At 32.3% G+C, this 14,422-nt stretch overlaps 1 protein-coding gene across 1 annotated transcript; it reads right to left on the bottom strand.

Moving 5' to 3' along the window:
* Positions 1 to 886: 886 nt before the first annotated feature.
* Positions 887 to 10,946, bottom strand: LOC134705086 (uncharacterized). Its single transcript, XM_063563854.1, has 5 exons — positions 10,835 to 10,946; positions 6,957 to 7,460; positions 3,590 to 3,769; positions 2,350 to 2,636; positions 887 to 1,411 (listed from the first exon to the last, which is right to left on the bottom strand). Exons 1-5 carry the CDS (start codon positions 10,880 to 10,882, stop codon positions 895 to 897), a joined length of 1,536 nt encoding a protein of 511 aa, XP_063419924.1. The 5' UTR covers positions 10,883 to 10,946; the 3' UTR covers positions 887 to 894.
* Between the last annotated feature and the right edge of the window lie 3,476 nt (positions 10,947 to 14,422).

Below are 14,422 nucleotides of genomic sequence, written 5' to 3' on the forward strand. Positions count from 1 at the left end.
TTTTTTGTCACAGTGTCTACATTCAAATATAAGTATATCAAAACTAGTATGATGATTCGACCAGTTGCTACTATGTACTCATGGAAATCATAAAATTGCCTTTAAGATGTGGTGTGGGTGCCAAATGAGACATGTATTTGTATTGCAGTGATACAATTATGCAATAAACGTAATTACAAACATAGAAGACGCTAAAGAAATGACGTTCTCTTCCTCGAATTTCATTTTAAGTACTATAACTTGTATATAAAACCAAGAGATGTAAGAGGATTGACAGTGAGACTAATTGTTTACCAGAAATTAAATGATGTATATGTTAGCAACATTACTGAGTAATTTTATATCTACTCTGCTCTTCAAATTTAACGAATGACGATCAATAACCCGATGACTTCCAAATGATCCACATTCACGTAAGTATGTAGGTCACACTAATAACCAAAAAAAAAAAGGAATTTCAAGAAAATGTTGTCAAATGCTGACAAACAGACGGACATATATACCCTATAGCTGTTAATATAAAAAAAGAAGACGTGGTATGATTGCCAATGAGACAACTATCCACAAAAGACCAAAATGACACAGACATTAATAACTATAGGTCACCGTACAGCCTTCAACAATAAGCAAAGCCCATACCGCATAGTAGCTGTTGTCCATTCGTTCCATATGTTTAAGTTTTTGATTTTGCCATTGATAAGGGACTTTCCGTATTTTTGTGATTTTGCTTTTTACTTTCTATATATAATCAGGTATGTACAGAGAATTCAATACGAAATTGCTGTTAGTAATTTGTGAGAACTAATAACAGAAGACTACATAGAATCACTCTTTTTTATGTTTGAATATATCCTTCTCATAAAATAATGTAATTATATATTAACCCCATTCTCTTTATTTTTTATTTGGTTCTAAGTATTTTGAGAGTAGAAGATTACTAATATCGAAATCTGCTCTTGTAATATTTCCTCGCCTATGATTATCAGCAGAAAATTCTAAAACGGCATTCATTGCAATTCCTAGCCTTCCAACAAACTCAACTGAAAAAGATGTAAAATTATCCCTTGCAGTATACATGAAATACAGAAAGGGATGACGTCCGTCACCCTTTTTCAGTTTTAAAGATCCCTCTGGACGAATTCGAATCCGTTGATGTGAAGGTAAAAAAAGATCTCCCGATCTGTATGCCAAGCTGTTTTTCTGTTCTTGATGCTCTAAAAGTACAGAATCTACACGTTGTTTCAAACAACATTCTGCAATGAAATAAATTGTTTTGTCCGTTTTCTTTAGAAAAAATACTAAGACGGTACACAGCATGCGGGTACCATAAAAAGCTTCTAATTCGTCTGTCAATATTGTTGTAAGTTTCTTGTGGTCAAGCTGGTTCGGTTTAATTCTTGCAAAAAGCACACTAAATAATAAAAATAATTATTGATAGTTTTACAACCCACATAATCAAAACACACGGTTCCAAAGATATATATATATATCTTTAGGAAAGGAGCGTGCCGAAACTATAACAGAAACGAAAGTATTTCAATATTGCTTGATATTCTTTGAGACGAGTTTCAAGCTATCGCAATAATGACTACTTAGTTAGCTTCAAACATCGTTCGTTATCTTTCTCTTTGAAGGTGTTTTGTCTTTATTATAAGAATGGTATTTATTACTATTGATGATTTGTTTTCTCATGTAAATTTTGTGAGTACTAGATATGTTGAAGGTGATTATTTTTCTATTTTCTTTGTCATTTCGGGATATTGGCAAACCTTGATTCAGTACTTTGCAAATGTCTGATTGACATTAAGCCAAATAGTTACCAACACACTACAGGAATATTAATCATGTGTAACACATCATCATGTTCCAATTACTGGTTATCCACACTGGACATATACTAGTTAAGTAAACCATAAGGATACAAGTAACGAAGTGATTTCATTTATATCATAGGAACTGACCGAAAGCGCATCAAAATGTTTTCGAAAAACGAACAGTATACCGTTCGTTTGTTTCTTTTGACAAGTGTTAACTTGTGGTTGCTTTATAGTGATATTTTTCGTTGTTTGGTTGTGTTTTTATAACTTTTTATGCCCCACCTAGGTATCCAGTAAACAGATTGGATATTTTCATCGTAAAACAAAAAAAAACAACAAATTTATGATTTATACAGATTTGTTAGCTATATTACGACCACGGGCTGGAAAAATGAGAAAATATTTCGGTTTTTATTTATGATATCACTTGCTAAGTAATACCATGACGTTGCATAATCGAAGCGTTGTGCAAATAACCATCATAAAAATAGAATAAACTTCTCGTTATTCTCCTGTGTCTTATTATATTTACCCATCAGAGTCTCGTATTTGACCAGTATACTCCTTCGTGTCAGTCTTTTTACCTGTTGGCAGAACTACGATTTCACTCTTATTGAAAACAATCATTTTCACGTGTGGATTATCTGAACCAACTAGTTCTTGGTTACTTTTCGGGTCACTGGTTAGTCTTGCAGAAACACTGATGGGTCCCTTTAGTTGTGTCTTGTTAAAATCCAATGTTATCTTGTGGCTCACGGCTTCAACCAATGTCTTAGAATAAACGTCCTTGTTCTCAAGTTTTCCAATAGGTCTTTGTATCTAATAAATATGTAGTAGCAATATTGTTATAAATAATGTTACCAAAAGGAGGTGAAATATTTTTAATCACACTTTTTTTTCGTGTTCCCAAAATTTCGATTTTGAAAAGGATCTAAGATATTCTGTGGCGTTTGTCGTTGATTGAATAAATTCGTTGTTGTTCTGCGATTTGCATGTTGTGTCGACTATTGTATTATTTGTTTATCCGTTTCTCTTTGATCACTGTTCTTGCCTGTATTTGTGCTATATTTCTGTCACGTAGTGTTGTCATTTTAACGATATAATTTAACATTGTCATGAAGCGGGAGGTTTGACTAGCTATTCAACCAATTTCAACCCACCATGTTTTCTAAAATAGCCCTGTACCTAGTCAGTAATATGGCAGTTGTTATCAAATAGTTCATTTCTATGTATGTCAACGTTGGTTCCGCTTCCTTTGTTTTCCTCTTATTGTTGATGTGTTTTTCTCAGTTTAAGTTTATAACCCGGACTTTGTTTCTCTCAATTGATTTATGACTTTTGAACTTTAGCATACTACTGTTGCCTTTATTTAAGATATAGTGTACATGATACTAATCCAGGTGAAACATATTTGTTTTTATGATATTGTTCTCAAAACACTGACAACAACGACGAACGTAGCGAACATATATTATGTAACGTTAAACTCAAAACAAACGACCGTCAATTGATTTGACAATAATGGAATTTATGTACTATACTAGTACATGAATTCGGTTATTTTGGTGAAACGTGTGTATTTCGTCCGCTTCAGTGCTTACTTTGTCATATTTAACTTTTTAACTTTTAGCAGCGAGAGATAAAGCGTAAAAAAAATTAGATAGATAATAATTTCGAAAATAAACATGCATCCTCCGTCTACTATATATAGAAATAAAATAAAAAGAAGTGATCAGCTTATCAGTTTTAGAATGTAATTCAAAAATACATACCATATACTCTATTTTAAGTTCTACCTCTGTACAGCCTTTCGTAAAGTTAACTGTCATGCATTCATCTCCTCCCGTTTTTATAACAGACCCCTCAGACTTCACGTCATGTTTAAATTTCTTCGGACGGGCCACAAGCAAAAAGCTATTCATTCGACAGCATGGAAATTCAATATAGTCAAACTGTTATTAAAATAAACAATAATCTTTAAACATCAAATCATCAAAACATTATTATTTTTCAAAAATTTTGTAACAAAATATATATTCGTAAAATAAATTTTTCGTAATAACTCGTAACTACACATACATTTTTCGTAATAACTCGTAACTACACATAAACTGTTCGAAATATCCCGTTCCAACCAGCGTAGTACTATCGTTACTTGACTCCGTGGACAATTAAAAAAGATGTTTGTCGTTCATTCAGGAATGCTTGCGATTGTTTTCGATATAACAATCCGTGTATGTAAAGGCCCAATTTTTAACATTCAGGCAACAAAACAGGTGAACATGTTTGGCTTGTTCTAGAATTAAATACTATACAAACTTAGGGTAAAGTCGTCTAAGTACAGTTACTGCGTCATTATTTTGGTCTTGTGTGTCATGGTTTGGTTAAGTGTTTTTGAATATCAAAATGAATTTACATTTAAATATTTCCGTAAAGATGATATGAAGATAAGGTAAGTGGTTTATTTTAGAGTTTTTGACTATTATGTGCTATTATGTGAGTAGATGCATTTGTTTTGGTATTACATAGATACTTAGGTACTGGTTATATTAAAGGAAAATATATAACGCTTGTCTACACAATTTTATAGAAGGGTAATACGGAATTCTGTGTCTTTTCCTTGCGTGTTTCAACATATTAATTGTTATAATTCACAGTTGCTTTTAAATATTATGAAAAATAGAAACTTATGTAGATATAGGAAGATGTGGTGTGAGTGCCAATGAGACAACTCTCCATCCAAATAACAATTTAAAAAGTAAACCAGTAAAGGTTAAAGTACGGCCTTCAACACGGAGCCTTGGCTCACACCGAACAACAAGCTATAAAGGGCCCCAAAATTACTAGTGTAAAACCATTCAAACGGGAAAACCAACGGTCTAATCTATATGAACAAAACGAGAAACGAGAAACACGTATATATTACATAAACAAACGACAACTACTGTACATCAGATTCCTGACTAAGGACAGGTGCAAACATTTGCAGCGGGAGTAAACGTTTTAATGGATCCAAACCTGCTCCCTTTTTCTGAAACAATAGCATAACATCACAACATAGAAAAACATACGATAAAATATCAATTGGCAGACTTAACTCAATCAAAAAACGTATGATTACACAATGAACGAATAAATTTGATCTGCGATATCTGAATACAAATGCAGTTAATAAAATATTAGAGACAAACATTCATGATCAAAAAGCTAACAAACAAAATTCAAACACACTGAGAAATATTTAACCAATCAATGTTCACTTTAGAAAAAAACCGTTTTTTTATAATCTTGAAGTTTATACAAATGTTGTAAGAATAAGTGAAAAAATTGAAGATATTACAAATAATCAAAGCTGGTGTACAGACAAGATCCATATAAATAAAAAAATAACAAAAAAGCATTATAAACAGTATCAACAGGTCGAATTAACAAGAAAATACGATTTGAGAGTACTCGCAGTTACTGACAGCTAGTTAAAAGCCAAAACCAATTAATAGTAAAAAATCATGCACCAGAGACTAAAATCGACTAAAACACATCACAGGGATTTAGTATTTTTAACGTCATTAATAGTCAAAGAGGACATGACTTGTGCAATGCCAAAAATAAATGTATCGACAGGTAGTAGTATAGTGAAGAGCGACTTCTATAGAAATAAAAGTTAACGTGTCTGTGTCTCTATACATCTCGCCTCAAAAGATAATGAAATTTAGTTATGTTTTAATTTGCTAATGACAAAATCAATATTAATGCCAATGTGAACTATATTCAGAGATCTAATTACAATATTGGTACGATAACCCTTACTTATAAGTTTGTTTAAAGGTTCGATGAGTTTACCAGGATCACATAGTGATTTCCTCGCTTTAAGTATAATATTACCATAAAATTTAGGATGTGAAATACCATTTTTAATAAGCTTTCTACAGGTATAGCCAAATTTACTTATCAAATCTTTGTATCTATGAAAGAATTTAGTTAAAGTTTTAAGTAATTTATGGTATCGAAATCCCTGACACAACAATTTACCAGTGATGCATTGATTACGTTCGTTAAAATCTATAACATCAGAACACACACGGGCAAACCGAACGAGTTGCGATATATAAACACCGTATGATGGAGCCAAAGGCACGTCGCCGTCTAAAAAAGGAAAATTAACAATAGGAAATGAAAAATCGTCTCTTTTGTCGTAAATTTTAGTGTGAAGTTTCCCGTTTGAAATTGAAATGTCTAAATCTAGAAAAGGACAACTGCTGCTGTTTATGTTAGATTTAGTTAAAGTAAGTTCGTGTGGGTAAATTTCTGAAGTATATTTAGAGAACTCTGGATTATTCAACGAAAAGATATAATCCAGATAACGGTAGGTATTTTTGAATGTATCAACTAAATGTAACAATTATGGGTCTTTACTGAGTTTGGTCATAAACTGAGATTCAAAGCAATATAGAAATAAATCTGCTATTAAAGGGGCACAGTTGGTGCCCATAGGAATACCTACTACCTGACGATACACTTTATCGCTGAAACGTACATAAATGTTATCAAGCAGAAAGTTTAAAGCTTCAATCATATCCTCACATTTCCAGTAAGTGTATCTAGCATACTTTCTTTTTTCGTTACAGAAAAAGGCCTTAAACGAGTTACAGCAAATAAAATTACAATGAGATTTTTCGAAAGACCATTTTATCAAATACAAAAACTTTTTCTTTATAAGATTGTGTGGAAGTGTAGTGTACAGAGTAGAAAAATCATAACTGTCAACAGAATTGTAAGTACCATTGAAAGCATGTATTTTATCTAAAACCTCTAAAGAATTTTTAACACTCCAAAAATAATTAATATCATTATTTTCATAAGCTTTATTACAAAAGTTAATTACCAGTTCTTTGATAGTAGTAAGGGAGGTGGTTAGAAGCACTGATAACAATTTCAATATGAAAATTTATTGTCATGGTTTTTGTAAGTTATGTCAAGATGAGGTCTATGTTACGTTTTTAAAACATTTATGAATCATTCATAAAATAAAAAAGACAATGAGAGGCTAAAATAAAACACTTATCGGAAATATTGTATTCTACTTATTTTACCGACTTGCATTATGCAAAACCTTATGCGAAGGGGTTACCATTTAATTACCTTTACATATGCTGGCACCTCCTTCCATCTGTTCTCTGCATCTTCAATTAGCGCCCAGTAATCGTTAATGTCGCTGTCCTTGACGAAGGAATGGTATACCGGAACTTGAAGGTACACTTTCTTTTTATATTTATCGCGGACAGAAAATACACAGTGTTTATCTTTAAAACGTTTACTTTCTGACGGATCGGTCAATTCTTCAAATCCAGGTGTATCAGGTTGGCATAATAGTCTATAGATGTCCGACACCAGCGTGATATGATTTGGAAGACTTACATCATTGAGATAGTCGTCTCTTTCCTTAGATGTCCAATTTTCTACTTTAAAACACTTAAATGGTGTCGAAAGTTCTGGGTCTGTTCGTAATCTGATCCCCTGCCCTAAAACTACAATACCATGTCCTTCAACGTAATACAAAAAATCATTTAAAACGTTTGGATTGGGTGAATGGTCGACAATCCTGGGGATGGGTGGTGTTGATGGTCGTTCTGGACTTTCTTCTCTCTAAAAACAAAAAAAGGACACAATTTAACTTTTCAAATCAAAATTTATAAAAATTATCAAATGTCCACCTGAAGTGTACCCCAAGAGAAATAGAAATCCTTACATACCCTTTTTGATCACCCGAGTCCCTATCGTGAAATGTTTAAATTGTTTGTATATTATACATTGAACGATGAGACGTATAACATTTCCTGACGTCAGACACGCGAAATTGTTTGTAGATTTCTTTTGTGTTCTGTTAAGTGTTCCTTTTGAAATTGTTACACGCTTATGACTGCTACCAATATTTTGACTATTTTATTTATTATGTCTGTTTTATTCAAGCATTATTGTAAATTTTGATGAGACTGTCATCAAAGTGAGAGGTTTAACGCTTTAAATCAGTTTCCTGACGTCAGACACGCGAATTTGTTTGTAGATTTCTTTTGTGTTCTGTTAAGTGTTCCTTTTGAAATTGTTACACGCTTATGACTGCTACCAATATTTTGACTATTTTATTTATTATGTCTGTTTTATTCAAGCATTATTGTAAATTTTGATGAGACTGTCATCAAAGTGAGAGGTTTAACGCTTTAAATCAGTTTTAATCCACCATTTTCTACAATTGAAAATGCCTGTACCAAGTCAGGAATATGACAGTTCTTGTCCATTCGTTTTTTTATGTGTTTTGTCATTTGATTTTGCCATGTGATAATGGACTTTCCGATTGGATTTCCTCTGAGTTCAGTATTTTTGTGTTTTGTTTGTTTTCGCTTGTAATGAATGTTGCATTCCTCAATTTTAGTTTTTTTTCTGTGAAAGGTGTGTTATATTTTGTCATGGTGTTGGTTGTTTTTATACCAGGATTTTTTTTCTGCATTGACAAACAGCTATTTCTTACAGATACAACGACAACAGTCATCCTGTTTTTTTATTTTTTCAAGTCTCAGTTCTAGTCGTACAAACAAACTATAATAAATGAATTCCCCTGCATGTCGTAATAGGAGTAAAACCCATCGCAAATATCAATGACATGTCTTGTTTGTGGTTAGCATCTTTTCAAATTCAGGGCTTCTTCGACCCATTCATCACATTTGAACCCCAAATTGGTTTTTATATCGTTATCCCAAATAAAGTTACTATTTCCGTAGAGGGAAAAATCATTTCTTTTATTTGTAAAACTTCATACAGACTGGTTTGTTTAGATAATCATGCATATTGCCTATCAAAGATTAATAAAACTCTATGCTACTTCTTCCAAACATGATAAAAAGTTTATTTTTCGAACAATAGAAACGTTAATAGGCGGTTTAAACGAAATTTTTTGTTTTCTTTTATCCAGACCAAGCATATTGCGTCCATGTATTACTTATAACAAGGCATTAAGAAACCTCTACCTCTTGAGACCATCGTTTAATAACCAATATGTGATCATATGTCAGTGAGTAATATCCCTGTAATTGAAATTTTGGTTAAAATTTACCTCTGTTTCAAATCATGATCTTTTTTTTAATACTGACACAGGACTAGACGTATTGTCTGTGAATTTTCTGACAGAGCTATTGTACCTATTGTTAAATATCACAGAATGAGGATTCGTATGAGAGGTGATGCATACACGGACGATTGCCAACTCCTAGGAAAATTCAAAACGGAAAGTCCATACCCAAATTGCAAAATCAATATCTCGAACACATCAAACGAATGGATAACAACTGCCATATACCTGATTTGGTATAGGCATTTTCTTATGTATACAATTGTGTTGATTTAACCGGGTAGTATAGCTAGTTAAACCTCTCACTTGTATGACAGTTTCATAAAAGTCCATCATATTGACAACGATGTGTGAAAATACAAATAGTTATCAAAGGTACCAGGATTATAATTTAGTCATCATAATGCCGGCGTCACACATTGGCATATAGAGCAGCGTGCACCAAACGTACAGAGAAAATTTAAAAAGTCGGTTATCCGTAAGTTGCACGCCAGGGGAGCAATCGTTAAACGCACGTTGCATAAGTTTGAAGTGGGTCGAAATACAAAGGTATACGCATGGTGAACGCTACAACTCGAGGACATTTTTAAACAGCATACAAATTTTCATCCAGCTCAAGCGTGTGTCTAGCGTATACTTGTACGCTACACGCACGTTATACATACGCTTTAAGCGCATTGAACACGCTACAGATAAGTTTGAGACACATTAAGGGCACGTTGTATACCCTTCAATGTCGTACGATTTTAACTAAAACGTATGCGGTTGTGATTGTAGCAAACACCTCATAATAGAACGTTCGTGATACGACCGGGACGCGTCTCAAATACAATCAAGAAACTGTTTTCCTTCGTAGCGTGCTTTCCGTCTACGTTAGACAAACGCTAGGCATACGCCGCATACGTTACTTGAACGCCTGATAAACGCTTAAGTACACTTCTCGTACGCCCAATGCACGCCTTAAGCTCGTTGTGCATGCATTACAGATACGATTGACAAGTTGAATCCATCCAAGATTATAAGCGTGTTGGCAGCGTTCAAGATTTTTAACACGGCCGACGTATGTCGGAGCTAATCGCTGATGTGTGACGCCGGTATAAGACTCATCAGTGACTCTCATATCAAAATATTTATACGTTATTCAGATGATAATTTACCATATCACTATCACACAATGACGGGATGCATGATTACAGAGACATGTCAATTGAATATTAGAAACATTAATAAAGAAAACTGAAGGAATACAAGATGATAATAGACTTGATATGAAAATCAAGAGTTTTGAGCATCGGTATATGCTCAATGTTTATTTCGTATTTGAAATGATATTTGTTGTCCGATATATCTTTTGCATTAACATTTTTACTTGATATTAGTTTCGTAAACTTTTTTAACTTATATGTTTACTTTTTTATTGCACTAATTAAATTCTCGAAATTAAAAAAAAGCGGTAGTTCTTCACTAAGAGCTGTTTTAATAAGTTGGTGCAATTCCTAAATGTCATAACTGGATGTCATACAGTTTTAAACTATATCATATTCATATATTTAAAAGGCTGTATTTTTGTTTTACAATACCATTGTTTCCACTGTAAGAATAATTTATATTTGTACTTAAGGTGGTACCTAACACTACAGGGAGATAACTCTGTAAAATCAGTTAAACGTTTTAATTACGTTTTGTTGTTAAGAGAATATTAAGCTTCTCAATGATCTAAATAAGTGCCTCTCAAACTGCTATATAACGGTTTGTTCAAATTTTTTGAAATTTTTATATTTTTGTTAAAGGGTCAAAGTAAATACTTTGTCCAAATTTTATGAAAATGAAACGAGCCAAATTAATTTTAATATAGGCGTTGGGTACAAACTTAAGATTAAAAATGATAATTCATTACCTTTTCTGGTCGCGGTTTTGAAGGTCCAAATATACGCGACAACATCATACAGTACTTAGGAGTTTATCATTTAACATTACACGTCCAAAACCATATTCTTCCTGATTGTAAGCGTAAATCGATGATTTAAAATTAAGACATTGCTGAATAGCATTTTTAATTGATTAAATTAAAACTGAGATAATGACTATTTAAATGACTATTTTAATCTATACTTTGTGTAAAACATCATAATAGTATGACGTCCATGCTCATAAGGTTCGAGTTTAAATTAACGATAGACAAAATGTGTTGATAAAATTCCGATACGTGCAATTATTTTTACAGTAAAATCGACATCTTATCACAACGTGCTAGTGTTTATGCTTACAATATTCGTTTTATTTCTTATATTACAGCTCTATGACCAGTTACTCGGACAATATCGACAAATCAATTTCAGATACCAAAAATTTCAACAAAGTTAAATTATGACATACAATGTAAACACTCTAATTTGTACCTTATTTGACACATATCAAAGCGATGAGATAATGGGTTTTTTTCTACTTTTTTTTTCAATTTGGACTAAAAAAGGAAAATCATGCACCCGAAGAGTTTTTTTTATTTACCTTCATCAGGAACGCTCAAAGCTCAAAAGTGATTTTATTGATTTTAAGATTTTTAGTTCAGAGTTGTCATTCTGTCTCTTGTTACTCAATAAAATTCGCGTTCTGACTCAACATGTTCACAGACATTTTCAAACGGTAGGGAAATAAATGAGTAACTCATCGAATTGGTCTTTTAACAACACTGAACGGAGCGTAGAAATTGTTATTTGGATGGAGAGTTGTCTCATTGGCACTCACACCACATCTTCCTATATCTATTATCAGTTCGAAATAAATCAATGGAAAAGGGGTGATACTCAATTTTGAAAAAAGATTAAAGGTAGAATCAATTGTATTTGTCAAGAACCGGACTGACGAAAGATAGAAAAACAGGTACATGTATCAAATCTATTGACAGGATTTGTTTGACCACTAAAGAAAATAAGATAAAACATGATGAACAAAATATTTTTGGAACAGATGAATCAAGTGGTACCTGCTCTTGGATAACAGATTCCTATATCATCAGAAAATAATTATAACAGTTAATCAACATCAAACGATTTCACCTACCACAGATTGTTGGACTGTAAGAGTTTTGCTTGATCGATCTTTTTGTATGTTCATTTTACAAGATTCAATAGTATATTAAAGTATCACCACTTGAATAACATTATAAATTTCAATATACATATAAAACATTGCGTATAACATGAAATATTGGATAACATATATAAAACATATTGTATATTAAAACGGGCGATATCTTTTTGCGCCAAAAAATAACTCATTTGCGCCACAACTTAATTGCGCCAATACCTCTTTTGCGCCACCTAATTTTCAAAACTATAGGTATCATTTGCGCCAATAAAATAATCATCTAATTGCACCAATTTTATATATTTTTATTCATATATAACAACTAAATGATTAACTAGGTACCAACAGCAAAACAATTCTCTGGCATTGTACACTGAAATTTCAAATTATCCTTGCATTCTTATAAAATTATACCGCTTTCTGGATCGTTACACAATACAAAGCGGCGTTTTACGTTTCCGCAAATTGGCATTACTTTTCCGCGAAAAAAAGATGACGTTTCTAATATTAAAGGATTAATTATATACAATATTTTACACGATTTTTAAATATATATATATATCTAAGATTTAAAATACATCATCAGCTATATACAAATAAAAAATTTGTTCTTCTACATAAAATATCAAAGCAGGTTTTAGCAACTACCTGACATAGTTCTTCCTTACTGAATAAAAATATAAATTTTTCGTCAAAAGACAAGTTATTAAATTGGTCGTTATGTTTCACAGCTTCATTATACAATATATTTCGAAGGTCTGCATATAAAGGACATAACGTAATTACATGTTTCTCATCTTCAATTTCGTTATTACACAAAAAACAACATCTTTCATTTATTGGCTTTTTCTCATATCGTCCTGTTTCTATTTTAAGTGGCGCAACGCCACATCTAAATTTTGCATAAGCACTTCTAAATTTAATAGACATTTTTTGTTTTAAATATAACTCTGTGCAATATTGTGACTTATATAGCTTATAAGAACGAAGCTTTTTACCGGTACTCTGTGACAAAATTTTCGTTTGCCATTCTACAATATATTTATTAAATAAAACATTTTCAATTTGTAGAACAATATTCTTATGCAGTACATTATCAATTGTAGTATACAAATCAAAGTTACAATCTTTAATTTTTTTCGTGACTCTTTTACACCAGTTTTTCTTATTATTTACACCATATGGTCTTAATGTAAGAAAAGGGTAGATTAGCCACAACTCCTTGAATGTAATAAATATTATAAATGATATCTAATTGAAAGTTAGAAGGTATGTTTCTGCACCCATGCATGCAATGTAAGAAACATATTGTCAACCCATTTCAAATTTTGTGGAAATTTTATTGAAAGACCAATTTTGTTTTTTTTTATTTAACTCTGATTCAATTTGTAGAACATATTACAGCTTGAGTTCGAGTATCCAACCCTTTTGTCAAAATATACTCGTTTGTTTCCACAGAAAGCATATTGATGCAGGAAATGAAGTTATATCTAATTATTAAGGTTACATATTTTAATTAATATATTGCTTATAGTATGTGCATACATTGCATAATTGATTAAAGTTCATATAAAAATCCATACGTTATTGTTCTTATCGCTCTAGTGTATTGTTTGATAATATAACCCCTCCGACATTTGGATGTTTACTCTCCGTCCCGCAGGGGTCGTATTAAAGCTTTTTTGTGTACTGGTCATTTGGACCAGTGGACTGAAACTCTAATGGTCCGGCTCCAAATCGACCGGTCCTGCAAAAATGACATCCATTTTACAAACACTAGTCTAATATAATTGATAGATGTTTAGTTTGATTTTGATGCTTTCGTTTAGACAGGATCAAAGGGATAGTCTTGATTCTGATTTTGATAAAGGCTTTTATAATCTCAATGATTTTCTTTATCAAAATCAGGATCAAGGACAGAAAAATATCAACATTGTCTTTCACGTCATCGCAATCCTCACGACGATCATAGGGTGCCTGACTGGGTCGTCTGAAGCGCTGACCAGAAATATTGCTCATTTCAATAGCCCGGACCGGATCAAAGGATGCTATATCTTCAGTGTGAAACATAATGAATAAAAGATCTGATAGAACAGTTGGACTCAATCATTCTTTCACATGTTGTACAGTTCATTAAATTCCGATCTACTATATAATTTAACCATTCGCGATCGTTTTCCCATGATTTTTGGTATTTGCGTTTCCTTTTGTCAACTTCATATACTTAATTCCGATCTTCCTTTGATTTTCACTCATTTGATTTTTTTTGTCCGGCGGTTTAACTCCTTCCAAAAATTTCCGCATTTTATTTGTTATGAAGGACGCTCACCCCATATATTAATTAACTTGATTAATTGTAATACCCCCAGTACCGTGTATTTAATTTCACAGGTAAATT

Source organism: Mytilus trossulus, chromosome 2 (genome assembly GCF_036588685.1).
Source record: "Mytilus trossulus isolate FHL-02 chromosome 2, PNRI_Mtr1.1.1.hap1, whole genome shotgun sequence".
NCBI classification, from domain to species: domain Eukaryota; kingdom Metazoa; phylum Mollusca; class Bivalvia; order Mytilida; family Mytilidae; genus Mytilus; species Mytilus trossulus.

Excerpts from the sequence above, each read along its gene's own strand:
- LOC134705086 (XM_063563854.1), bottom strand. The coding sequence starts at position 10,882 with ATGATGTTGTCGCGTATATTTGGACCTTCAAAACCGCGACCAGAAAAG. Across the intron at positions 7,461-10,834 it reads CAAAACCGCGACCAGAAAAG|AGAGAAGAAAGTCCAGAACG; the intron begins GTAATGAATTAT and ends TTTTGTTTTTAG. Across the intron at positions 2,637-3,589 it reads AACTTAAAATAGAGTATATG|ATACAAAGACCTATTGGAAA; the intron begins GTATGTATTTTT and ends CATATTTATTAG.